The sequence below is a fragment of the Danio rerio genome, chromosome 2 (genome assembly GCF_049306965.1).
Source record: "Danio rerio strain Tuebingen ecotype United States chromosome 2, GRCz12tu, whole genome shotgun sequence".
Lineage (NCBI taxonomy): Eukaryota > Metazoa > Chordata > Actinopteri > Cypriniformes > Danionidae > Danio > Danio rerio.
Genome location: NC_133177.1, coordinates 11,028,690 through 11,056,675, shown reverse-complemented (window position 1 = coordinate 11,056,675; position 27,986 = coordinate 11,028,690). Strand labels below are relative to the sequence as shown.

Here is a 27,986-nt window from a genome sequence, read left to right as displayed (position 1 = left end):
TGAGAAAAAAACAATAGTTTGATGTGGATGTAAAGCCAGAGCAGTGCTGCGGAAGTGTTTCGTGACAAAGAAGCGCAGAGTAAAGTGACGGTGTGAGTGAGGTAAACATCCTCCCACTAACGCTTTTTCAAATTTGTGAGGGAAAGTGAGTCCGTGCGGAGCGCGAGCGCGTCCCATAATGCACTCGCCGCTCAGCGGGAAACCAAAATGGCGAGAGCGAGCGATCAAAAGCACCCGTTTACTACAGTCTGAAACACTTCAGGCGTTTGAATCATCTCCTAAAAGCAGCAGCACCACCTCGATTCACAGCGAAGCTCCGGCTGCCCGTTTATGTTGTAGTTCTTTGTGTTTGTGAGGCATTGTAACCCGGGAAAGTGACCGAATGAGGTAAGAGAGACCCAGACAGCAACCAGCCTGTTACAATACAACAAGGGGGTGTGCGGGGGTTTTTCATCCTTATCTTAACAGCAGGAAAAATTGCTACGTTCAGACGTACATTTTCAGATTTCACTAAAACAAACTCGTCGGGCTTTTGAACTGGAAGGTTTTATCTAATGGTACGCTGTTTTGAGTGAGAAACCCAGTTAGCTCTCTCCAGCTATGCTGCTAACAAAAGAGGCTTTTTTGCTTCACTTCTTTATGGGCGCTTCACTGACCAGTCTATTCAAGTGCCAGATGTACTAGCCCTGCCCTCATTTTACACCTGTAACTTAATACTTGCTTTAGGGATGTGTTTTGCCTTGTTGTTGTTTATTTGAGCATGTATAAATTACTTTTTTTGGTATGTGTGTCTGACTGTGTAACAACTGTTGTGCCCATTTGACAGAGACTCAGCAAGTGCAGATAACCTGGCCGCCCATCAAAATACTCCAAATCGCCAACACAAGTCCCCTGTGTCCTTGCCCCGATTTCCCTTGAAAGATGGGCTGACCGACACGACAAAGCTTGCTGGCAAGTTTGAGGAAGGGCAGGACGTCCTGGCCCGGTGGTCAGATGGCCTCTTTTACCTGGGAACCATCTCCAAGGTGTGTAAGAGGTTCTGTGCAATCTGTGTAAATGTTAGAATGTTGGGACATTAAATGGCAAGTTGAATTATTAATTTGTCTTGATATACATTTTAAGTTGTGGGTTGCACTTTTATACAGAGACTGCAGGGCTCAACAATAAGTACTGCTTGATGGCCCGGGGCCAGTGTGAGAGATGCTCAAGACAGTAGACAGACTCGTTACTGGCCCAAACGGGTCACTAAATTTCAATTTGCCTGCTACTTTTGTCAATTGCGTGCAAATACAGTCTTAGAATCGAGCTTTTAAGTTGCTTTTTATTTGTGCTTTTAAGTCTTTGAATGCTGCCTTCTCTGTGAAGTCGTAAACCATATTGCTTTTCGTTTCCTCTTATCTGATTGGATGTTGGAGCACGTTATTTTTTTCCATAACCTGGTAAAAACCAGTACAGCAAAGAGAAGGCAACATGACGGCAACATCAAATTATGAGGGTAAAAGAAAACATCCGTTTACTTGGGTACAACACGGTGAAAAAAGTGAAGTGATGTGTTGCATAGTTTGCCGTTACTTTTAAGTCAGTCACCTTTTGTTTATAATAATTAAACAATAAACGATAAAATACCTGCACATTTTCCATACTGCAATATTATACTGCTAAATATTTCTAAAATATTTTAATTCTGGATTCACAGACATTATTTTTGACGTATTATCTAAAATATGTGGCTAAGAAATAGCAAATAACTTTTTTTTTTTTTTTTTGGTGGGGCCAGTGAAAACTTTGGCAGGGCAAGTAAAAATCTGAACCACTGGTCCAATTGGGCCAGTAGAAATAATCATTAACGTTGAACCCTGGACTGTATAGAACTGAAGGAATATATTTCAAATAAACCTCATGTTTAATAAAAACAGAGTGAGACATGCACTTTCCTTTGTGCTTATTGTTTAAAGTGTCAAAAATTATGTAATAATTAGAATTTTATCTTGACATTGCTATTGCACATTTGTTTGAGATTATTTTTAGATTGTGTTCTATACATTTCTATATTACTATAGGATAGTAATTAGGGCTGCACAATGTATCGTTTCAGCATCGACATCGCAATGTGTGGATTCACAACAGTCACATTGCAGTATGTTGAGCTGGGATTATAGTTTATCAGCAATGAAGACTTTACTGTGTTATTTCACATTACACTTGATTATTCAATCACTGTACCTGAATATCTGACTACTGTTCAACTTTCCAGAAAACCATAAAGCACTGCTTATTATAGGGTTGTCGCGATACCATTAATTAATCTTACGATACGATACTAGCTGAAGCATAACGTATTGCGATACTGTAATTCATAACTCGAATCATAAAAAAAAGTTCAGAAATACTACATTTTATGTTATAATAGGCCTACTTGAATTTAATTAATAACTCCCTTTAGGCCAAAAAGTATTATTTGGACCTCACTTCATAAAAAATGTATTCATTCTTTTTGTTTATTTTGTGTATTTAAAATAACTATACAAATTATGTCAAATTAAATTTGTTACAAAAGAGCATTTTCCAACAAAATTAGGCTTTATGAAGTGGTCAAGTTGTTTCAATGTTTCTATTTTGGGTTTTTTATCTATCTTTATTTTTTTGCCTTGTCAGGTAATAATCCAAAATAATTCAAAATTTTACTTTTGTGAACTTTTAAAGATATTGTCACTGTTGTTGTAGCTACTAAATCATATTATCAAGAACGGAAATGAACCGATTCTGATGTGCGTTTGAACTGAAGTGTTAGAAAACGTGCAATAGGCTACCATCTACACAGTTTTTATAACCATAAAGGGCTCCATAGACTATTCAAATAAAATGGTTTATTGTTGCACAAACGTGTGAGCATTTTAGTGACTTTTAAACTTGCAACATTATGTATTGTAGATAGACCATTAATGACAATACTACCCTTTACAAACTACAGTGGCACCGTCAGTATTTTGGAGCCATGGGATTGTGATACTACCACAGTGCCAGTAAACTGTGCAACCTTAGCTTATTACACTTTTATTTTTATCCATCAAAGCTTTTTTATGCTTGCAATTTGTTTGATTCAATTCACTACAAAAATATCACAGTCAATCTAAATTAATTATTTCATTCAAAATGGAGCTGTTCAAGCCATTTGATGAAATTCTCTTCATATCACAATATATATTGCGGAAAAATAAAGTATCGCAATGTCAGATTTTTCCCAATATCGTCCAGCTTTAATAGTAATACTTAAAATGTCTGTGCACCAAAAAACCTGACATTGCGATGTTTTGTTTTTCTGCAAAATGCACACTATTTTACCAGTTGACTTGAATTGCTCTATTTGGAAAAATTCATTATTTTGGTGCAAGCGGGGTGAATTTATAGAGTGCATCTGGATTGAATATTATAAACAAAGTACAGGTGTAGATAAATAAAATACAACAAATATACAAATCAACAGTGCTTTTGTATGGTCTGGGGAGTTTAACAGTGTAATCAACTGTAAAATAACAGCAGTGACAGTGTTTACTTTAAAAAAATAAATAAATTATCAACCCTTGTTAAAGTGTTTGTTTTTGTGCATTAATGATTTAAACTCGCTTGAATGTTTTTGCCTTTAAAGGTAAAAAAATTAAAATGTACTCAATATTAAATCGTCCTTATCTGGATCTGAAGCTTTGAAAGTTTTTTTTGTTGTTGTTGTTGTTGAACACAAAAAAGATGTTTTGAAGAATGCTGTAAACAAAAATCAGTGGCTGCTGGTTTTCAACATTCTTTAAAGTGTCTTTTGTGTTCATCAGAAGAAAGAAACTGAAAGCAATTGGTTATTATTACTAAAAAATAAATATAAAAATATATAGGTGGCTCAGTGGTTAGCACTGTCGCCTCACAGCAAGAAAGTCGCTGGTTCGAGGTCCTGCTGGGTCAGTTGGTATTTCTGTGTGGAGTTTGCATGTTCTCTCTGTGATGGCGTGGGTTTCCTCCATGAGCTTCCATTTTTTCCCACTGTCCAAAGATATGCGCTATAAGCTAAATTGTCCATAGTGTAAATGTGAGTGTATGGTTGGTGGTTCATTCTGCTGTGGCATCCCTTGGCAAATAAAGGGACTAAGCTGAAGAAAAATAAAATCTATTATTTATTTTATATATATATTATTATTAATTCATTTTAGTATTCAATGATTGAACTGTGAGGAGAGTAATGCTCCTCACTGTGTAATAAAAATAATTGCAAATATAAATATTTGCCTAGAAACATTGTTTTATTATATGCTTCTTGGAATTATTGTTTTTTTTTAATTCCCTTTTTTAATTAAAGAGATAGTTTACCCAAAACTGTAAATTCACTAATGATTTGCCTGCCCTTTACTTGTTTCAAACCCGTTTGACTTTTTTCTGTCTTGCACAAATGAAGACATTTCGAAGTAAGCTGAAAACCTGTAACCATTTGTTTTTCCTACTGTGGAATAACGATAGGTCGGTCTTGAAAGATTCGTTAATTCAGAACTGACTCAAGAAGGAGTCCACTCAGGGAGTGATTCATTCATTTGCAAATCCATAAATTACCTGGGTGGGGCAGAAAATTATTTAATTTTTAGAGTATTCTTTTGGGTTTGAGTCATTCGTTCATCACATGAAAGATATGATCCACTCACCTGTTGACTCCACTGATTTGAGTCATTTGTTTCTTTACATGACTTGACAGAAGGAATTGGATACAGAAATTATTAAATGATTCTTAATTTAGAAACAAAATACATTAATAATATTATTATTATTATTATGTGCATTTTCTGTGATGTATTTCTGATCTCAAACTTTAGCCCCATTATAAATGTTTAATTTTCTCTCATGATGGTTCTTTTTTATAATATTGAATGCGGTAATGGGCTTGTTGGACTTTTTAACTTTATCCGTAAACCCATCGGATAACTCTAAACTCAAATGATGTAGCTGTGGTTCAGACTTTGTAGGTCAAGCTGATATGGTGCGGTCGCATGATAAACAACTGATTCAAAAACACGAAAGGTGAACTAACCATGGGTCTTATTGGCTCAGACTCTGTGCTTCGTTTAATGTTATATGGGCCTTACTGTCAGTGTCAGACAAAAGATTGTTTGTAGTGTGGTCAACAATTGCACTAGTTTAAGATGTGTTTGGGAAGCAACTCATAACATTTTAGTTATTTTTGGGTGAAATGAATCAAGATTTGTTCATCTCGCTAAATGATACTCAAAAGTCTAAGTCAGTAAAACCATCCAATCTTCCTGTCACTGCTATGGAAGTCAATGGTTTTCAGATTTCTTCATAAAATCTTCTTTAGTTTTTAACAGAATAAAGAAATGTAAAAGTTATGGAACCACTTGAGAGTGAGTAAATATTAAGTGCGTTTTGATCTTTTGGGTGAGCGATCTCTTTAATCCATGAAATGGTTTTTGAACCAATGCTGCTGAAAACATCTTTTTTAATCACCGAAAAGCTTTTCCCTGGAGTAATGGTCACTTTGTGCTTTTTGCAGATAGATAAACATAAGCATCGCTGCTTTGTGATCTTTGAAGATCAGTCTAAGTCCTGGGTTCTGTGGAAGGACATACAAACAGGTAAATTTAAATTTTTTTACATTTAGTGCCTTGATGGCAGCTCTGAGCTGAGAAGGTCTTGAATCTCGTTTATGGACTTTTCCATCTACTTTGGAATTATAATACAGATTGTCTTGCAATTAAAGGAAAAGTTAATCTAAAATGAAAATTCTGTGATCATTTACTGATTCTCCAGTTGTTTTAAAAAATGTTTTTGTTCTGTTGAACACAAACGATGATTAAGAACGTTGAAAACCTGTAACCACTGACATCTGTGGTATTTTTTTTTTTTTTTTTAACTGACACTGTCAGTGGCTACAGATTTCCAACATTCTTTAAAAAAATTATTTTGTGCTCAACAGAACGAAAACTGGTCTTGAACAAGTCAATGGTGGAAAAATGATGAAAGTTTTTCAATTTTGGGTGAACAGCACATATTCCATATTTCCTCCCTCAGGAGTTTTAGTCGAAGATGACCAATCTCTTCTATTATGCTGCTGCTTTCATGCAGTCAGAATTGTGGTTTTGCTGTTTGGTTTCTCGTTCCTATCTCCTTCCCTCAGCCTGAGCTGTCTCTTAATCCGTCCCTGACAGTTGATAGAGTCTCCAAGCTTAAGCCTAGTTTATACTCAACGCGTCCGCTAGTTCGCTTGAGTGAGTGCAGTGAATGTGACGTCATCGCAGAGTTTGCGGAGGTTCGCTTTGAGTGTGCATGACATGATTTTAGCTGGCAGAGGGCTTGAATTTTTTTTTAAACTTGAGCGAACAGTGCGTGCGCCATGTTTGATTTAAGTTGAATATGAATCACTTTTTAAAAATAATTGTGATCATAGGGAAAATCAGATGATCGATAATTGTTGGCTAGAAATTTTAGCAGCAGTTGGACAGGAGGAAAGTTTTTGTTAAAAGATTTGGAAAAACCTGAGGGACAAGTTTGTTAAAGCCAAAAGAGGCCATAGCAAAAGTGGAAACCCAGGCACACAATTACCAAATTATGTTTTTCCACCATCAATAGTTTTTTTTTTTTTTTTTTTGCTTGCCATAATAAAAATATATATTTGTAGAGCAACCCTCTTGTCATCAATACATCAATATTTTCACCGGTGGTGTCACCCACCCGTAAAAACAAAAATCTCCCAGTAAAACCCAGAATGTCATGCTGGAAACAGCGTCTATTTATCAATATGGAGCACGTCTGTCAAATAATGCTACATGGACTGTTTTGAGGATTGTATAGGAGGTGCAACGGCACCTGTAATGGTAAGGAAGGAAACCCCCAATTTTTATATTTATTCCAAAGTGTTTTTATGCCTAAATAAATTAAAGCACAGAACAGGCTCACATTTAAGAGCAAGGGGCTTCACCTGATGGTTCGGCGATATAGGTTGCATATAAGGAGGATCTGCTCTTTGATGCTTATTGCCGCCCTTCATAGAAAGATTAAAAACATGGGTAAATACCTTTACAGAATGATAGCGGGATAGAATTGTTAAATACGAAAGAATTCTGGGGAAAAAAGGGAGGCTTGACGGGTATGGTCAGATTGATCTCTTCAGCCAACGTTCTGACGGTGATTTGAGAGGCTGAATCAGGCCCAACAAGTCTGACAGTAACCCAATGAGAGGCGATGTGTGGAACACACCAGACCAATGATGACTGATGAAGCCCAACGGCCAACCATTAGCTTGATATGTCCCAATCCTTAATGAGGGATTCATTTACTTCATCATTCAGCTGATTTGTTCAAAACCACTGATTTATTAATAAATGAAGAGAGTATTTTCATGAATTGGTCATTAGCTATGTTTCTATCCAAAAATGCAATTAACTTTATAAGCAAAACTGGAATATCGCATAAAAGACGTGTGAATAAAGCAACATTTGCATCCAACTGTCAAACTGGCACCAAATATCAACAGTTAAAATGTAATTTGCTGTGGTAGGACAAGCTGCGCAAATGTTTTCTTTATTTTAGAAATAACCTGCACCTCAGAGGACAATGCCGACACGCAATGAACGTGTGGTGGCATTTGAAGTTGTGAATTGCGGAGCACATGCACTCTTGATGGTTCTGGGGGTAATTAATAATATAATAACACTAATACTGAAATGTTTAAGGTGTTTTAGATTGACCAAAACAACATTTCAGATGCTTGACAATGCGGTCAGTCTGCTGGTTTGTCTGTTCACACACGACACGTCTTATAACAAAACTACATGACCTTTTTTAACCTGCATACTGGAATTTATTCAGCAAAAGTGTTTCCATCATAGTTTCTTAAAGTTTATCACACTAAGTTATGCGTATACACTTTTTATGCACGTTTAAATAAAATAAAATAAAAACATATTTTTTTAAAATGTATGCATGTATCTAATAGGTGGATGGTTGGATACAATCCAAAATAAGTGGATGGAAACTAGCTAGTGTATTCATATATTCACTTGATGCAAACTGGACCACACCATTGCAGTGTTGCAGTAAAACTCCCATGTCTTGCTTGCGCTTTTATAAGTATTTTCATTTGGGAAAAATAAATGAGGCCCACAATATTGTCTAAAATGCCAGAATTATTTATAAAATAAAGACAGACTTCATCCCACTTAACACAGCTACACATAAATGGAAATAATATTAATACTGATGAACAAACATTAAATTGCAGTCTCAAACTACTCTGATGATACAATAACATTTGCAGACTCTAATGAGCCTTGACATTTATTTTTTAAATCCTTTTGCTCTTTATTAATAGGGAAGTGATGTAAAATGTTGGTGCAGTTGAACAGTGCAATGATGGTATAACAGCTGACAGGTCAGTAAAGTTTATTAGGTGAAAGTGGAGTTTCATGAACATGGGTCATGTGTGACAGAAGTGTCACGAGCTTTCACATGCATCTTATAAAATCATTGCCATGTATCTCTCAGCGACAAACTCAAACAGCTTCTGTGACCCACTTTTACTTGGCGAACAACCAGTTGATATGAACTCTGAAATAAAATAAATATCATACAGTCCTTTCATGCATACTTGTAACAGAAACCTGCTCTTATTTTTGTCTTCAATTGATTGAGGTGGCAGTTCGAGTGAAGTATTTCACTGTGGTGTTTGTTTACCGTCTCTGACAACTGTGATTCCTTTTGTTCACACAATTTCTATTAGACATTCTGGAAAATTATCTCTGGACACCCAGTTTAGACCTTTTGACCTCCTGAAAACGTTCCACCATTCACAAACAGTTGTCCAATTCTTTCTGTCTTTTTTTCTCTCTAGGGGACAGTGGAGGGGAAATGCTCTGCTCCATATGCCAGAATGAAAGCTCTGAACCCCCCAATGAAATTGTCATCTGTGACAAGTGTGGTCAAGGTAGACTCTATCCTACTTGTAAATTTGAGTCACTTTTCTCAACCACATTAGGGATTGGTTTAAATATGATTTTTGTTTTTCCACAGGATACCATCAGCTTTGCCATGCTCCTGTAATTGACTCCAGTGTCATTGACTCTGATGACAAATGGCTCTGCAGACAGTGCGTGTTTGCCACAACAACAAAGGTTTGTTGATGTTGCATTCTCTCCGCCTTGCAGAATAACTAGTAATAAATATTAAAAGATCTGTAGCAGACCTCCGAGTCATTTCTAACTGGTGTGGACATGCTTGCTGGGACTGCAAAATAACTAAATCTTGCAGAATGTTAATTTTTCAGTTGCAATCCTCAAGTTTGAACCACTCGTATAGATTTAGATTTGTAGTTTTAACTTTGTTTTTTGACAATGTATATTTACTGTCAATTTTAAAATAAGTAGTTATCAGATATAGGGTTGGGTACCGAAACCGGTACCTTTGGAACCGGTATGCACCGGACCAAATCAGCATATGAATTTCTGGTGCTGCGACAAGAAAGTAAAGCAGATCACACCAGAAGCGGCGCCCAGCCACGACTCATGACTGTTTACGTTTCTGCCGAGCCACAAAGCGCCAACTGAATCCACATTAAAACCGGTTAATCAAACGACATTGGTTGGACGACTACTACTTTCTAAATAAATGAAAGACAGTTTCTGTTAGAAATTTGCATATTTAACTTTTACATTAAAAATATATTTATTTTATATATATTTTTAAGTAACTTAAAATGTTTGATCTTTTTGAATTTGATCAATTTGAAAATGTCCTTCCATATATTAATGCATCATTGTCTAATAAAGTTAGAAATGATTTAAAAATACCTTTCTAACCCCAAACATTTCAACAGTGGTGTAAAATGCAGCCAACCCTTTGAAATCCCTTGACTCTCTTCGTGTTTTGCTTGTATGACTAGAAGAGATATGTAAAGCCTGTTTTGAATAAATCTTCAGAGTTCTGACTCCACCTTAGAATGATATGACTCCACATGCAGGCCAGAGGCTTGTTTATCTATCACGACTTGTTGTGGTTGTGTCTCTGAAATCGTAGAGAGGCGGTGCACTAAAGAAGGGGCCAAACGCCAAAGCCCTACAGGAAATGAAGCAGTCTCTACCATACGCCCTTGAAGAATTAATGTGGGACCAGGGCCACAAGACCAACATCCAGCAATGCTACTGCTACTGCGGTGGACCTGGAGAGTAAGCGTTACGATATTCATCTCTGAAAACTGCTGATATAGTTTTTCTCAGAATAAACATTTTATAGAGCAGGTATTTGAAGGATTAGTTCACTTTAAGAATAAGTAACTGTTTACATGACGACATTTTAACCCCAAATTAGGGAAACTTTTAATGCATTTCGCCTGTTTATTTACTCAGCAAAAGCATTTTGGAGACTGGAAACACTTCAATAAAGTTTTTTTATTTTTATTTATTTATTTATTTTTTGTCACTGCATTTTTTTATTGTTTCTAGTGGTGTAACGTCTCACAAATCTCACTGTTCTGATGACATATTGTTCACAGATCGGGCCATTTTTCAAATCAGTCAAAAACGGGAGGAGACAAATGTAATTTGCTTTCCATTTATTACAAAAACAGTACTGCAAGACACTTTTGGTTTTAACAAACAAAACTTAAAACCTGTAATATTATTAATAATAAAATTAGGAAATAATCAACAGAATAAAAATAAATTGTAAAATATTCAGTACTGTTAAAAATTCACTAAATGATTCAGTTTTTCACTCATAAAACCTTAATCTTTTATTGTTAAATGTGTCATTTTTGAAGAATTATTCAGTGGCATATTCTTGATTGCTGGTTGTAACTGTAGCTGCAGCCTACAACTTTAATTTTTTAGCGTCAAGTTAAATGCATATGGTGGTGATTTTAACCTTCACCATAAACATCAGTGGTTTTATCTAAACTATAAACCTTTATCCCAGTACTTCTGTGTTATTGTTACTGATTTTTGTGTTTTTCAAACAGATTTTAATGCAGCGCTTCGAAAGATTAATAAACATATCCAAATCACTATCATTTATAAATTATGATGCGTAGGTGTTGAGATCCCGATCTTTCAGTGTTTCCTCTAGGATTTTTTCCAGCTGTGGCGGCAGGCCTTTTTTTACACAGATCTACCAACTACCTGTATGTTATTTCAATGACAAATGTCGTGAGCACAGTAATAGAAGTCGAGATTGCAATTATGTAATAGCCTACAGCATGCGAATCTCTTTGCTTGCGCGCCGATTTCCTAAGCTTGTGCACAAAACTTCTTGCGCGCTCTCAAATAAACACTGCTGAAGTGCGATTTAGTGCGTTTTTGTAACAAGTATATCTCTAACATTTATTAGATTTGTTAGGAATATTTTTGAATGTCTCAAATAGACCTACAGAGCAACATTAATACGTCCTGAAGTAAAGTGAAACGGCTACACGTCGTGTTTGCTGGCCTCACGCATCACGCACCTGTCAGTCAGTCGGCACGTAACCTTAAGAGATAAACAAACAGCGCACAGCACTACAACGGTTACAGAAAAGTTTGCTCTGTTATAATTCACTTACCTTTTAATACATTTTGGTGAGATTATCACCCGCTATTAAAAGAACAAGGCAATGTTTTGAATAAGAAGCTGTAATGTAGCCGTGGTAGTATCAATGTTGGCGTGGCGCCCCGCCATCCGCTTGTTAAGTGTGACGTCACGCGAAGTGGCTTCCGGGTCCAAGCGCTCTATTCAACTGAATGGGGAGAATCATGAAATGGTAATGATAAACGTTTACAAAGCGGTTTAATGCTTTCGAAAATCACGATCGCAGTATATATGTCCATGTGTAATATCCGATGGCCAGAAAGTAATAAATTTTTTTTACAAATTGTTAAATTTTTGGTATTTGTTATGCAGCAAGCCCAGAGATTGTTGTGTACACTATGATTTTATATAAGATTAACTTTAATGTGTGATAGGAATAAACCGTGATCATAAACAAACGATTTCTCCACTCAAATGAATGTCGGCTTGGACCTGGAAACAGTATTACATGCGTCACAAACACGTCACCACTTAACAAGCGGATGGAAGAATGAATGTAGCAGAAACAATGTCTTTTACTGATTAATCGTGTAACTTACACTGAATGCATTAATGCAGGCAGAACAAGTAGTGACAGAAAACATTTAATAATCTAAGAAACCCACCACATCCCGAATAACCCACCACAACTTCTTCCGTCATCATTATATTTTACAGGAAAGCCTAAATGCTTTCATACATGTGATTTGAATGACGCGAGAAGCGATCTGCTTGCGATCATAACATATAGGATTAATCTACCAGTACAAAAGTATTTGCAGGTCACATGTATTGCAAACAAAGGGTTGAGATCACCGATCAACCATGATCCGTTACACCCCTAATTGTTTCCATGTAAATAACCAATTGAAGGTTCCATGAAATGTAAAAAAAATGTAGATGTTGGTGTCCGTGTTGTTAGTTTGTGAAATATCTATGATCTAGTGCGCACAAAAGCTGACAAAATTCGCATTTAGAAGATATGAAACTAATATAAACATGTAGAGCTTGTAACTATTTTATTGACATAACCTCATACTTCAGATTTTCTTCAAATCATAACCAATGACATGCCTACAGACATATTTGCCAAAGTAGCAAAATTGAAAAAGAATATTGCTGTTAGATACAGACAAGTTGCCAAACCAACGCTGATGCTGATAGCCTCCTGGATCTGCATCATAAACACAACAAATAGGCGTTAGCTTTCATTTTACAGCTTATAAAGCATGTATGCTAATGGATGCGAAATATTTAAACAAAACTGTTTACGAAAAGTCAACATATGTGCGCGTTGTTATTGTCTTTTCATCACATGCAGCACGCATTTAAACTGCAAATGAGAGAGGAAAATGCACAAAAGCATAAAACCAGATGCTCACAGCATAATTTTTAAACTAACGAATTCTATAAAAAATAAAGAATAAAAATAGGTTTTGTGATGTAGTAATAATAACAGCGGAGCATTAAATAAATGCATATTTTCCGTGGAGGGATTGATTTGAGGTAACCTGCTCTTTTTTTTTTTTTTTTTTTTTTTTTTTTTTTTTTGACTGAAGACAAAAAACATGATTGAAAAAAAAAAAAAAACAGCCTAATCCCGTTCTTAAAAAGGCTCAGTCAGTGTTTTTGTTTTGTAATCTAAATGTGTCATTTACAACAACATTTTAGGGCAGGCAAATTTATTTTATTCTTTTATTTAGTTTATTACTTTTATTAGTAAATTCTATAATAATTATTTAAAATAAATCTGACCAGTTAACTGTTAATATCCGATTAACGAGCGGTGGTTGTCGGTTAGCAAAATAACAGGAAATGAGCATCCCTAAAAAGTGAATTGTTTTTAAAATTTCATGTATACAGTTGAAGTCAGAATTATTAGCCCCCCTGAATTATTAGCGTCCCTGTTAATTTTTTCCCCCAATTTCTGTTTAACGGCGAAAAGATTTTTTTCAACATATTTCTAAAGATCATTTCTAAATTTCTAATAACTGATTTATTTTATCTTTAGCCTGATGACAATAAATAATATTTTACTAGATATTTTCAAGATATTTTTTCAATACAGCTTAAAGTGACATTTAAAGGCTTAAGTAAGTTAATTAGGTCAACTAGGCAGGTTAGGGTATTTAGGCAAGTTATTGTATAATGATAGTTTGTTCTGTAAACTATCAAAAAAAAATAGCTTAAAGGGGCTAATTATTTTAAATAAAAATGTTTTAATAAAAATTTTACCTTAAAATGTTTTTAAAAAAATTTAAAACTGCTTTTATTTTAGCCAAAATAAAACAAATAAGACTTTTTCCAAAAGAAAAAAAACATTATCAGACATACTGTGAAAATTTCCTTGCTCTGTTAAACATCATTTGGGAAATATTTAAAAAAGAAAAAATTATTCAAAGGGGGGCTAATTATTCTTACTTCAACTGTATGTGAATCTTATTTTGGATTGTTATTTTATGTTGTCGTCATGTAAGCCCAACCTATAAATGTCCTACTTGACTCACCCCCATGTTTATGTTTTCTCAGCATTTTGATTAAAAGGACCTGTGAAGTGCTTTGAAATGTTCATTTCTAATCGATGTTTGACGTAATCTTAACCATAACAAAAAGAGGGTGGGGCATAGTGTAGCCCCTCTCCTTTAAAAAAACTGCAAATAGCGTTTTGTTATCACTGCTCAGCTAGTGAGAGTGTTTGAGATCAAGTGCATCAAATTAAGAGCAAATGAGAAGTGTCGTGAAAGAGGGGAGCATGTCAGATACTAGAGCAGGGCTCGAAATTAACTTTCTTACTTGGTAGCACCGGTGCTCCCAATCTGAAATATTTAGGAGCACCAGAAAATATTTAAAAGCACCAGAAAAAATTTAGGAGCACCAGAAAAAAATTTAGGAGCACCCACCAAAAATGAATTGATATATTTGACAAGTTGTATATTAAGGGATTTATTGTATTTGAAAACAACATCAGTTGGGACTAACAAAACCCAGAAACAACTATCTAACTAATGCTGAGATTACTTAATATTTGTGCAATAATTCCAAAATGAATGTAGAATAATTATAAAATATTAATGATGACGATGATGACAATAATACTAATTATGAATTATATTTCTTATCATCATGCTGCCTTGAATGTGCTTTAATGTAAGTTATCTGCTATATAAAGTCCTACTGTTACTTAATGAAAAATAAATTGATGGTTTGCATCAAACAGAAATGAAGCATTGTAGTAAGAAATATTTATTTTGTAATATTGTTTTTATATGCATGGCAATTTTATAAATAATATATCTGCTACAAAACAAACTGAATAATATAATAAGTCATTCAATTCAATGCTGAAAGCTGCAAAGCAGTCATCAGTAATTAAATAGAAAAATAATATACATCTCAAGAAAGAACAGACAAAAGAAAGGAAGAAAAGTCTTACTTTTAAAAGTTTTGGTTTCGGTTCGTGTCGTTTTAATGCTCAGCGTCATTACGCGCTGAATTACATTTTTCTGTGTTTGCGGAAAAGCATGCGAGTCAGCCGGCCCAATATATGAGGGGGGCAGAGCAGGATTCTCCCGATGACCACCGGCACAATACTGTTCTTTGTTATAACCCGCATCAGTTTAAACTCAGTAAAGGCAAGCTTCTTTGGCAATGGTGTTTTAGCGGATATTTGCGCAGTTGACGCCTGATCTCATGAGAAAACGTATGAAAATTTTATGAATTGCCATGAGATTGTGTTGGCTGAACACGCAGTGCATGCAACGCATCGAGATTCAGTGTACTTTTCACTCTTCAGCCGTTTGCATTCTCCGCGGTCACAAAAGCTCCCTCCCTGTCATCTGACAGCGGAAAGTCTTGAGTGATTGACAGCTAATATGAACCAATATAGCGGCAGGGAAGACCGATTTTTTTTTTTTTACCACGTTTTTAGAAAAAAACCAAAACAGGTCGCACTACAACCATTATATGCAGTCGCACGAATGCTCCCAATATATATTATGAGGTCGCATAGCTTAAATTTCAGGCGCATATATATATATATATATATATATATATATATATATAGTCACTGTTTTGGAGCACACTAGTTTATAGATATCTTAAAAACTAACAATACTGATACTAACATCTAAATAACATTATTTTAATTTCACAGGACCTTTAAATATTTCAAATTTTTTCTATATAGTGGACTTCAATTGTTTGAAGTTCTATGTTGTAGTTTCAATGCAGCTTCAAATAGCTTTACACAATCCCAGCTGAGCAATAACGGTCTTACCTAGTGAAACGTTAAATAATTTTATTACAAAATAACAATGTATAAACTTTTTGATCACATAAGCTTGTCTTGCAGTAGCTCTGGGATGCAAGCTTTTGTGGTTAAAAATGCATATAAATGTTTTTGTTTCAGATTGTCGCTAGTTAAATCCATTTTATTGGCATTAAAACAGCACATTGGAAGGGTAAACCACTGAGCACCATAGAAGTCTACTATATGGAGAAAAATCTAACTGAACGTCTAGCTTGACAATGCGACGATTTAATTATCAGGATAAATATATTTTTTATTCTGTAAGTGAACTAATCCTTTAACCACAGATTACAGCTACTGATTAACTGCTATGAAGTACAATTCCAATGGCTCTTTCTCTTTCCCACAGCTGGTATCTGAAGATGTTACAGTGTAATAAGTGTAAACAGTGGTTTCATGAAGCTTGTATCCAGTGTTTTCAGAAGCCAATGCTCTTTGGAGACAGGTGAAGTACTGCTCCCTTATCATCTGAATAAACTAAAGCCCATTGATTGGTAATAAGTATAACCGGCTTCTGTCTTTATTTTCAGGTTCTATCTATTTATTTGTTCAGTTTGTAATAGTGGACCAGAGTACCTCAAACGCCTCCCTCTGAGATGGTGAGTTGGTTTAATAGCTGCGGAGTGATTAATTAACATATGCATCAAGTGATCGCCATACCAGGCCGTACACATCCCCTGCACGCAGATAATGCCATAGGATTTAACGCGGCCGCCATTTTTAAAAGCAAAATCGAGGCTGCAGTGGGAAGAAACCCGGAAGTATCGTTAGGAGATACATAGGAACATTGTGTAGCTGGCTGTATATCTTATCAGCGAAGAGAAAGTGACACAAATTTATAATTTCACCGCCTTCCCAGTGACCCGAAGGTCCGTTCTGAATGAATGGTGAAAATAAAAAGGGACATCAGAGCTCTTTTTCAGCTAAGTTAAGGGAAATGGCACTAGTTAGCTAACGTTTTCTTTCCCAAACACACGTTTTAGATGCTATTTATCAAACTCAAGATAATGAACTGATTCTTTCACTATATTGGACTTGTCACGATACTGAATTAAAAGAAAAACTGTCAATTTCTCATTAACATTTAAGGCACTGTTGATGGCTTTCTTAAAACAGCGCTGATTTGCTATTGTTGACGTGCTCAACAGAAATAAATGTGATTAGCCGAGAAGGTCATCATTTCCACCCTCCGCTGTTAACTGAGTACAAACATAGAATTGCGATCTGCTTGACTCAACTGATCTTCACGGCTGCTTCGCGCTCTAGTGTCTGTGTATCTGTGTTTGCACTGGGTGAAAAGCGGTAAACTGAATATTCCTAAATCAGCGCTGTTTATGGTTGTGCTCAGCAGCGCTTGAATGTTAGCGTTTTAAAAACTTCAGTACCAGGACAACACGAGGGTGTGCTACAGAGGACTGCAGTGTTTTATCGCTCACCGGGTTACATGGGCTAAAGCAGGAAATCGTCCCCATGGCGTTTAAACAAGTGCTATGAAATGAAGCCTTGGAGGACACTTGAGCATATTACTCTTAAAGAGATTGTGATGTTGTTTGATGCTAAATGGCTTTTAATTGTTTAAATTAAACTAACTGAATGATATTAAAGTGGTGTTTACATCGTTTCTGCATTTTGAAATCTCGGTAACAGCTGGAGATTTGTAGTCCACAGCATATTACTGCAATGATTACAGTGCTGGTCTTATACTTCCGGGTTTCTTCCCACCATAGCCTCGCTTTGGTTCTTTAAAATGGCAGTCGCATGAAATAAGCGTATTGATGTTTAGAAGTGAATGCACAACGATTGCATAATAACGGTGTCTTTGTTTTATTATATATTTATATGATCATATTGAACTGTTGGAATATTTCAGTGTGGGATATTTAATTTCTTTCTTCCTCTGTTTTTATATTTTAATTATCCTTATGCTCTCTTAAAACTTTCTTTAAAAAAATGTTTCAAGATTTAAAACTTATACAAATTAGTTGTTTATTTTGTTTATTTTATAGGTGTCAAACTCAGTTCCTGGAGGACCACAACTCTGCACTGTTTAGCTTCAACCCTAATTAAACACACCTGATCAAACTAATTGAGTGCTTCAGGCTTGTTTTAAACCTAAATGTAAGTGTGTTGAAGCAGTGTTGGAACTAAACTGTGTAGGGCTGTGGCGCTCTAGGAACTGAGTTTGACACTCCTGCTGTAAAATGTTGTTTACAAATTAGTTTCTTAGTGTTTTTTAATTATGTACTGTACATGAAAAAGATCTATATTAGTCAACATAAAGATCAGGATCGAATTAAAGTTAACCAAAAAGCTTTTCAATTGCAACATGAATCATGAAATTTGTGTCAATACAAGTCTTTGTATGGTATATGTTGAAGGACTTTTAATTTGTCAAGCGCTTCCGATGAACTGTATGACATTACAAAAGTGGTGCGTTTAAGGTCCGTTTTCTTTAAAATCAGCAAGCTCCACTGACTGAGTGATATCTGATATAAAGAGGGTCTCAGATTTTACAAGAAGCACTGCATTAAATTTAAAGTTCGCTCCAGTTTCCCCCACAGTCCAAAGACATGCGGTACAGGTGACTTGGGTAAGCTAAATTGCCCGTAGTGTATGAATGTGTGCGTGTCAATTTGTGTGTGGATGTTTCCCAGAGATGGGTTGCAGCTGGAAGTTGCGTGAAAATGTGCTGGATAAGTTGGTGGTTCATTCCGCTGTGGCGACCCTGGATTAATAAAGGGAGTAAGCCGACAAGAAAATTAATGAATGACTGCGTTAATTTACATTTCCTGAGTGTATTCAATGGAGCTTCTGCGCTAGCCAGCTAATTCTGACGGGCGTGTGCGTGTAAACAGATTTTTATCTTGTTTTACGCTTGAGCAAATGAATGCCAAAGTCTATTTAACTGATTATATTTTAATTACATTACAACATCGATGGGAACCGTATAAAATAGGGAAAAAAAAGTTACATTAACCGTTCACCAAAAGTGTCCCAGTATGGGAAGAAGCACTAGCTCTGCATATACCCTATTGTCTTTTGGCTTTTGTTTTTTCTACTCTACAATATAATGTTTTACTTCACTTGAATTTTAAAGATTTTTTAATACTAAAATAAACTATTTCTTGAGGGGGCCCCCGCATTTGATGCCCCACCTGTCCCACCCTGTTCATTTTTCAGTTGAGATTGCGGCAAACATTAAATAAAAAGGCACATTTCAAAGCACTTTATGTGACCTTTAAATGATTTTTTGGTTTATATCATTTACAAAACCTTTTATTACATGATAACTATATAAAATTAGGCAGTTATCGTTTTTCATTTAATTTGATAATATAGTATATCATTTAAAAATGGGTTACCGTATACTATTATTGGCCGTATTTTATTGGTATAGATCAGAATTTGGTTCTGTCTTTTAATGATTTGTTATGTTCAGATTCAAAGAGGACTCATGCATGTTGTCTTCATTCACAGGGTAGACGTTGCACACCTGAGCCTCTATAACCTGAGCGTCATTCATAAAAAGAAATATTTTGACTCTGAGCTTGAACTGATGACTTACATCAATGAAAACTGGGACCGGCTTCAGCTTGGCGAGGTATCAGTTTGTATTTATATATTTTTTTCTTTTTGTAATTTGCAGTAATCAACAAGAGTTAACCCTTGTATACTGTTCAAATTTACTACCCTTTCGTTATGGCTGCTTTTGCCCCGTTGACTTTCATTATAATGACTTTTTTTTTGATTGCAAAGCAATGACAACACTGTTTAATCACACATTTTTGATTGTTGGTGGTTTTCTCTGTTGGGAAGAGATCAAATTTGTGAGAAAAAAAAAATAAATAAATAATAAAAAAAATATATATATATATATATATATATATATATATATATATATATATATATATATAATGTAGATCATCAGTTAGCAGCATTAACCCTTTAGGCTGCATTTATACTGCACTGTTCAAGTGACTCAATTCCAAATTTTTATATATTTTTTTCTCCCATGTGGCACAGATCGGATATGGCCCGTGTAGGTGTAAGCAGGAACAAATCACATGGATGCCGATTTACTCAAATCAGATTTAGGCCTTTTTCATATGTGGAAATGTGTACGTGTTCTCGTGTCTGCAGTGTAAGCAGGTAGATCGGGTTTTCACCTGTCAATGCGAGTCGCGCGTCATTTAAAAACCATAGCGAATGTCGTCAAGTTTGACACTTTCTTTTCAGAACAGACTTCAGCAGAGTCCCAAACCTTAAATCTCATACACGAGGACTTAAACAGCTTTCATACTGTAATATAGCTCAGGTATTTAAGCATGTTTACGAGAGCAAGAGAGCGCAGTGTCCGCCATGTAACCAATATAAAATAAATATAAAACTAGCTTAGTGCACACATCACATGCATAAATCACGCCATGGACATTAAATTAAGATGCATAAAGGTTTAAAAAAGCCTATATATCAAAAGAAGATGGACATATGAGAATTTTTCGGTCATTAACTATAGTAAAACAGCTTGTCAAAAGCTGCAAACAGATTACGTACAGGAATGGAGAAAAAAAGGCTCTTTAATTATCAGCTGTTAGTCAGCGCCTGGTCGTTGAGCCTTTGCCGTGTGCTGTGTAAATGCAGACGATCGGATACAAGTCACTTTTAAAAGATGATGTAACAGGTCATCAAAAAAATCTGATACAGTCACAAAATTGGAATTGACCATCAAGATCTGCAGTGTAAATGCAGCCTTAGATAGGCCTGTGCAAAAAAGTTTTTGGCATTTATATGCAGTTCTATAGAGTAAAACAGCAGATTATAGTGTTTGTGCATAAATACATTTACATTGTTTACTTTGTCCTGACAGCTGAGCTGCTTATTTTGATTTTATTATTGACACACATACACACAAACAAACAAACACACTACATATAGAAGGCTAAAGCCTTTTTGCAATGCAACTGATGATCAACAGTAAAATAAAAATTTGACCTCTTCTTAACAGGGAAAACCAGCAACAATCAAGAATCCATGATTATTTGGTGTCAGGGTTATGCATTCAAAAAATGTCATTTAATGGAAAGCGATGCAAAACAGGCCACCAACATAACGAAAGTTATGTAAATGAGTCTATTGTAGAATTTGATTTAACATTTAAAGCATTTCCCCAAAATAAGATTTGTCACAGAAAATCATTCCGTTTCCTGAAACACAGAGTAGGTTGTGGTCAAATAAAGACTCAATCACCCCAAAGTGGAAGAAAACATCCCCAACAGCACACAAGGGTCACTTTAACTTTTTTTTTTGTAGCTTGCAGAGACTCCGAGAGCAGAACGATATGAATGCATTCTGGAAGCACTTAACAACAACCTCGACATGTGAGTTTTTCTGCTTTATCCATCTTGGGAGATTTTAGCTCGACACAGTAGAGCTTGAATGAATTTATCTTCATCTTGTCGATCTTGTGGCTCCTAGGTTCATGTCAGGTAAAGAGATCAAGAAGAAGAAACACCTATTTGGCTTACGAATCCGCTTCCCACCAGCCCCTCAGAGCTCCGAGCTCCTGTCTGACCGAGAGCCGGAAAAAGCCTCCCACGAGATCAAAATCAAAGGCAGGAAGGCCACCAAACCCCCTCTTTCATCCATGTTAGTCATTCTTTATTTCCTCCTGAGTTTATACAGTTTAGTTTTATTATTAAATATTAAAGAACATGAAATAATTCCTCAATGATATTTTAAGATAAAATGTATTAAATGGGATTTTTTTTAGCATTATTTTGTAATTGCTTTTAGGCCTGTTACTAACGGAGCAGTGAAGAAAGGAAAGAGGAAGTACCACACACACTCTTTAGAGACGTTGGCCAAATTGAGAAGGTCAAGTGAACTTCTGGCACAGGTACAAGGGATTTTGTTTTTATTATTATTTTTAAAGATAATTCACATTTATTTATTTTTTTGTTTTAAGCACTGTAAATGCATACAAATGATTTATAACAAATTACAAAAAATGTGGACAATATTTTTATTTAAATCATTTTATTCTGTAGAATGATGAAAAGTTTCCAACTATAGATAATAACTCACTAGACCTGATGGCCTCAAAAAGGTGAGGGAGATCAACACAACATGCATATTGTGCTTTTTGAAGTGAGAGCCAATTATAATTGTGATTTGTTTGTGTTTTTTGTCACCCTCTGCATATTGTAGTGCCAAAAGTGAAACATTTTTGCCTTCATCAAGTACCTCAGATGTTGAATCGGTTGGAGCCACCAGCACCAGTGAAACTACCTCAACCACCCTCTCAAGGCAGTCCAGGTGATTTATTCTTCATTTAATCATGGTTATTTAAGTTTCACATTTTCTTGACAAGTAAAGTTATTGCAAACTGAATCTGTAATTTTCATTCATAGTTTTAGCATGTTTAAAAATAAATTCAACCTCACAATGTGAGACTCATTTTAACACACTGCCACCAAAACTTTTGTCAAAAAGATTTGGACATTTGACAGTTTTGACAGTTCAGGGCCACCGAACAAGCGAAAGATAAAACACAAAATGTGGTCACTTCAGCCACAGATAGTGTTATGACAAGCACAGTGGATAATATAAGGGCGTACTCACACTATGCCAGATTCCCAATTCTATTTTTGTACCTCTACCCCTTCCCCTTGGCCCTTACAACCAAGTGTGAAGGGAAAGGGCTTCAAAATTTACCCCTAAGAATTGGGACAGCACTACAGCACCTGCACATGTCAAAATATGTCATCGCGATCTCTTGCTTCATATGAGATCATACGATTGCGACTGCTGTAGTAATTCCAGTTGTGTTATTTTTTTGGTATTTATCCTCAGGAAATCACTGAAGGCTTATATTAGGGGTCACCAATCTCGGTCCTGAAGGGCCGGTATCCCTGCAGGGTTTAGCTCCAACTTGCCTCAACACACCTGCCTGGATGTTTCAAGTATACCTAGTAAGACCTTGATTAGCGTGTTCAGGTGTGTTTTATTAGGGTTGGAGCTAAAATGTGCAGGAAACCGGCCCTCCAGGAAAAAGTTTGGTGACCACTGGCTTATATCATGTTATCATAACGATCTAATATGGAAATAGGATTGTAACTGTACTGTGTATTTACAAAGTGGGCATATTCATCTATGTAAACACACCAAAACAACATTAACATTGTAGCAGACACTGTAAGAAGCTTATTCTCTACCACTAGACTTTTCTGACAGGGTTTTCGAGTGTCAGAATGTTGTGGGACTGCTATACAGGAGTTATTATTAGGGATTATAGATCACGCAATTTAATATTTTTTATTTTAGGTTTTTTTTATTTTAAAGCATGATGATATAACACGAACACGGTTATGAATATATTCAAACGTGTTTGTTTGTTGTAAAAATTTGTTATCATGACAAAAAATACTAATTTGTGGATCTCCTTATTTCCGGATGCAGCTGTGGCTGGTGCATTCTGGAAAATTTTTCTTACCCTTTGGTTTCGAGTGTGGTCCTGAAAAATTTTTGTTTGAAGGGGTGTATACCCCTTGCCCTAAGCCCTATGTCTTTAAGCTAAAAGAGAATTGGGACACCACTACCCCTTCACGAGCATTCGCAAAATGAGGGGAAGGGCTAAGGGGTAATATTGGGATCGGGCCCATGTACAGTTGCCTCGAACCTTGTCTCCCCGACGGCCTGCACTCACATTACATTCGGGCCTGGGCAATCTTACGTCATCGATGGTGCGCTGTTCAGTAGAGATAATCATAAACAATCATAAAGTCTTCGTGGTGCAGGAATTAGGAGATTTGCTGAAGGTGCAGCTGCCGTGCAGTGAGGGGTTTGCGTCCTTAATAATCTACGACAGTTTGTGTTTATTGAACGGTAAGAATGATTAATAAATCCATAGGAAACAGTCCTGTAAAAGTCACATCTCATCTTCAGTTTCGGGCTTAGGCGCGCTTTGCACTCACACTATAAGCGTGCCGCGCCAAAGCCCAAGTGATCTGCGCTCTGCACACCTCTTCCAACCGGGTCAGGGCCGGCCAAGCAAACTGTGCCTGAGCCCGATTCAAAGCACTCACACTTCTCAAATGATCCGAGAAACGGGCCTGGGCAAGGTTCGGATAGCATAGTGTGAGTAGGCCCTTAGACTGTGGAGGACAGTTGAGAACCCGTATGCTGGATTCAGTGACTGGCGCACATCTTCCCTGCTGTTGTTTAGAGGGTGTTTCAACTTAATGCCCATTTCATTCCTTACTAAATTCCCATTCTGATGATTTAACCTGTTTACTCCATTCCCCTGCAGTTTGGGCAGTCCGAGTGGACCACGCACTGGATGTTTTTGGCCCACCATCACACAGCCCCCAATTAAGAGGCGCCGAGGACGTCCACGACGAGCACTGCAGCCCCCAAATCCAGAGATTCCTCCAGCCAGCAACACAGAACCACAACCCACCACCAACAACATCATCCCGGAACCCAGCGCTCTTCCCTCCTGCCTGTACAGCAGCATGGACATCATGCAGGGCCTGGACCCCAACACCCAGCTCAACCACCTCAAGAGCTCCATCAGCACTTACTTCGGAGCCGCCGGTCGCCTGGCCTGCGGAGAGAAGTACCGTGTCCTCGCTCGCCGCATCACAAACGACGGCAAAGTAGAGTACTTGGTGGAATGGGAGGGCGTCACTGCCTCCTGAGCTCCATACCGGGTGTGTTTTAAGACTGTTTAAAGAGGAGAGTCGTGATTGAGACTGAATGTACGTGGATGACTGAGATATTTATGGCCCTCAGGACTACGATAGACATGAAGCGATGAGACTTTTGGAGTTTTGTCTATGTGGAAACTCGAATGGACTGCCTTCATGTGGACTAAGGTGGCTGTAGTTTCAGGTTGAAAACGTTGTCAGTTTGCTACTACAGTATGTGAAAAAAACCTGAATCCTTGCTTTTTCTGTTGTCGTTGTTTATGATGTGCAGGTGCCTTAAGGGGATGTGAAACGGATACTATATATATATGCTGCTGGAGACTGAGGATTTTGCTTTTGTCTTATTCAATTTTTTTCTCATAGCTCGAATTGCGAAAGTGGAGAGAGAGCACTATTGTCAATAGGGCACTTTTTTTTATTTACATTTCAATTGATTGCACATACACTCTCGTCCTGTACATCCAGTATTGACTCATCTCAGTTTAGAGGAGTCGTTCATCCAGAAATGAAAGTTGATTCGTAATTTACTTGCCGTCTTATGTAAGCTTTTCTTTCAGATGAACTCCGATATCCTGGCTCTTCCCAGATTTAATGGAAGCGAATAGTGCTTGAGTTTTTGAAGCTCCGAAAAGCGCATTCATCCGTCATTAAAGTAGTCCGGAAGACTTCAGTGAGTTAATGAATGCCTAAAGAAGCAAAGCAAATGATTTATAATAAAAATCTGAGCTGAGTTTGAACATTTAACCTATATTGCAGAAGCGAACTAGAATGATTTGGCATTAGTGCAATAGAAGAAATGAATACGTTAATGTTCACTCACCATTTTAACACTGATACTTATGCAGCCCGAGTACAGAAAACAACTCCAACACAGTATGTCGATTCTTATTTTATTGTCCATTATGTCATAATATGAGTCTCGTATGTAGTAGGGTTGTCAAAGGTATCGATTTCGATACCAAACGGTAATTGGTAATTTTTTAAATGTCAGTTTTCCGCCAACATTATAGCGTGTTCTTAAATACTGCTGATTGGTTGTTGTGTTCATGTGCGCAATAGATATGACTGTGATCATCCAATAAGATTTACCACTCTTCCCCACTGTTCACCTAGCGCAGGGGTGTGAAAACTCGGTCCTGGAGGGCCGGTGTGCTGCGAAGTTTAGCTCCAACTTTCTATCTAGTAAAAAAAATCTAGTATACATAGAAAGAGCTCGATTAGCTGGTTCAGATGTGTTTAATTGGGGTTGGAACTAAAATATGCAGGACACCGGCCCTCCAGGAACGTGTTTGGACACCACTAACCTAGCGCAAACACAAATACGCGGACACTGGAGCGTTTCGTAGCCAAGTGAAACAGTCGTTCATTAAGCAGATCGCTCATATGACATATCCCCTAAGGCTTCTGAAACGCTTTGTGTCTGTGATCATATCTGTATCTGTTGAGCAACATGATGGCCAATGAGCAGAGTTAAAGAATTTTAACGAAAAATGTTCACGTTTCAATGTTAAAACATTTTTCTAAAACGTTTTCTTTTTGTTTATTTCCCGCTTACATGAGCATGTACTTCAGTACCACTGATTGGCCGTTGTGTTTATGTAACAGATATGACTGTGATTGGCTAAGAAGACCATCGGTTTACCACTCTTCACCTGGCGCAAACACAGATACACATCGAACAGTCGACCCCTCAGCGCATCGCTCATATGATGGATCAGCTGATAGACGTGGCTTTTGAAACGCTCCAGTCTTTGTTTATCTGTGTTTATATCTGTATCTTAAGCATGGTAACACAATGGCCAATCAGCAGTGAGAATGTTAACGGGACGTTTTTAAAATTTTAGTAGTGATTGGTACCAAAGTCGATACTTCTGACAAGCCTAACATGAAATGGATTAAGGTATTGATATTTTTAAGCAATTGATTATTCCACTTGTACTAAATAGTTCACTTTTATGATGAATGGACATGCTTAAACTCTTTAAAAACAAAAATGCAAAAAAAAAAGCACCATTCACTGCTATTATAGAGCCAGGATAGTAGTTAATAATATAACGTTAATGTTAATCTGAAGAACTAAAGGCATGTACAGCTAGTATATATTGTGGGTGAGCAGATTGGGATGGGTTTCATTCATTAGGTGACCTATTCCTTTAAACAGCCTAATGTGTTCATTTTGGACATGCTTACTGGAGCTTTAAACACTCGAGCACCATTCACTGCCATTATAATGGCAGGAAGAGCCAGGATATTAGTTAATGTAGCGTAGATTATGTTCATCTGAAAGACTAAAGGATATATTGACAGCTAGGATATATTGAGGGCGAGCCAATTGTGACAGGTTTCATATAGGTGAAATGTTCCTTTAAACAGCCTAATGTGTTCATTTTGTAATTAAAAAAAGCAAACAACAATGTAAAATGGTTAATTCTACTCTTGCTGTTAAAATGGAAAAAAAGAATTGCATTAATATTTTCAAACATTGTGTTTTTCTGAGATTTTGTTCACAAAAATTGCCAGAATTGAACGTTTATCATTTTGTCTCCTGAGGTTTTCGTTGTTTCCTTATTATTATTTTTTTTAGAAATACATATATCTTAAAATCATATGAAAGAGCGCTGTAGGTTTAGGAGGTCTTCTTCTAATAATAATAATAATATTAAACTTTAGCTGTTGGTACCTACCTTTGCAATTTCAGTTCAGGTTTTGAGATTTTCCTTTTAGGTTAAGTGGCGTTTTAGTTTCAGCCATTTTAAATCTGTTATCGCGGGGGAGGGCAACGTCTTATCGGTTTACTTTTTGTTATACTATGCAACAACTTCATAGGAACTGTGTATTATTAATATTATTACTTTTGTTTTTTATTTTGCAGCTTCACATCCCAATCAGAAAACAGCAGCAATATTTGTTACAATTGATTGACTCAGGCTTTTTGTGGTGCTATTTATTATTGCTTTCGAAACGTCGTACACTAACAAACTGTCCAGAGCACTCAGGATTCCTTACAGCCTCACTAAGATTTGATAAGACATCTAAATGAGATTTTTTTTTTTCCAATTCTCTGTATTTTCATACATTTCTAAAGTCCTCAATATTTGTGAAATATAGGAGGGAAAGTATTTTGTTTGCCCTGTTTTCAATAATACGATTGAGTCTTTTGCAGATGGTTGAAGTAGCATTGATATCAGGCAAATTGAACGTAATTACCTCCTGGTTTTGATACAAAAATAATAATTTGTATGAATAATAAGCTCTTGTTATGTGTATGAAGCATTATTCAGTTGGTGTACCAGTGTTAGTAAAGCTTGCTTTGTATTTTACTGGCTTTGAGCAGGCTCCTTTAGCCAAAGAATAAAGATCTCAAACCTTATTGGTGTATTTTCAAC

At 36.4% G+C, this 27,986-nt stretch overlaps 1 protein-coding gene across 2 annotated transcripts; it reads left to right on the top strand.

The window, feature by feature from the left end:
• The first annotated feature begins 204 nt into the window (after window positions 1-204).
• Window positions 205-27,986, top strand: mtf2 (metal response element binding transcription factor 2). Of its 2 annotated transcripts, XR_012389366.1 has the most exons (16): window positions 205-387; window positions 827-1,025; window positions 5,543-5,624; window positions 8,879-8,971; window positions 9,058-9,158; window positions 10,060-10,208; window positions 16,242-16,337; window positions 16,423-16,491; window positions 19,370-19,493; window positions 21,203-21,270; window positions 21,368-21,538; window positions 21,686-21,788; window positions 21,940-21,998; window positions 22,100-22,207; window positions 24,201-25,733; window positions 25,866-27,986. XR_012389366.1 is itself a non-coding variant. In NM_001045264.1 (15 exon segments), coding segments are annotated over 15 exon segments (1,818 nt in total). In that variant the 5' UTR covers window positions 205-382; the 3' UTR covers window positions 24,592-24,919.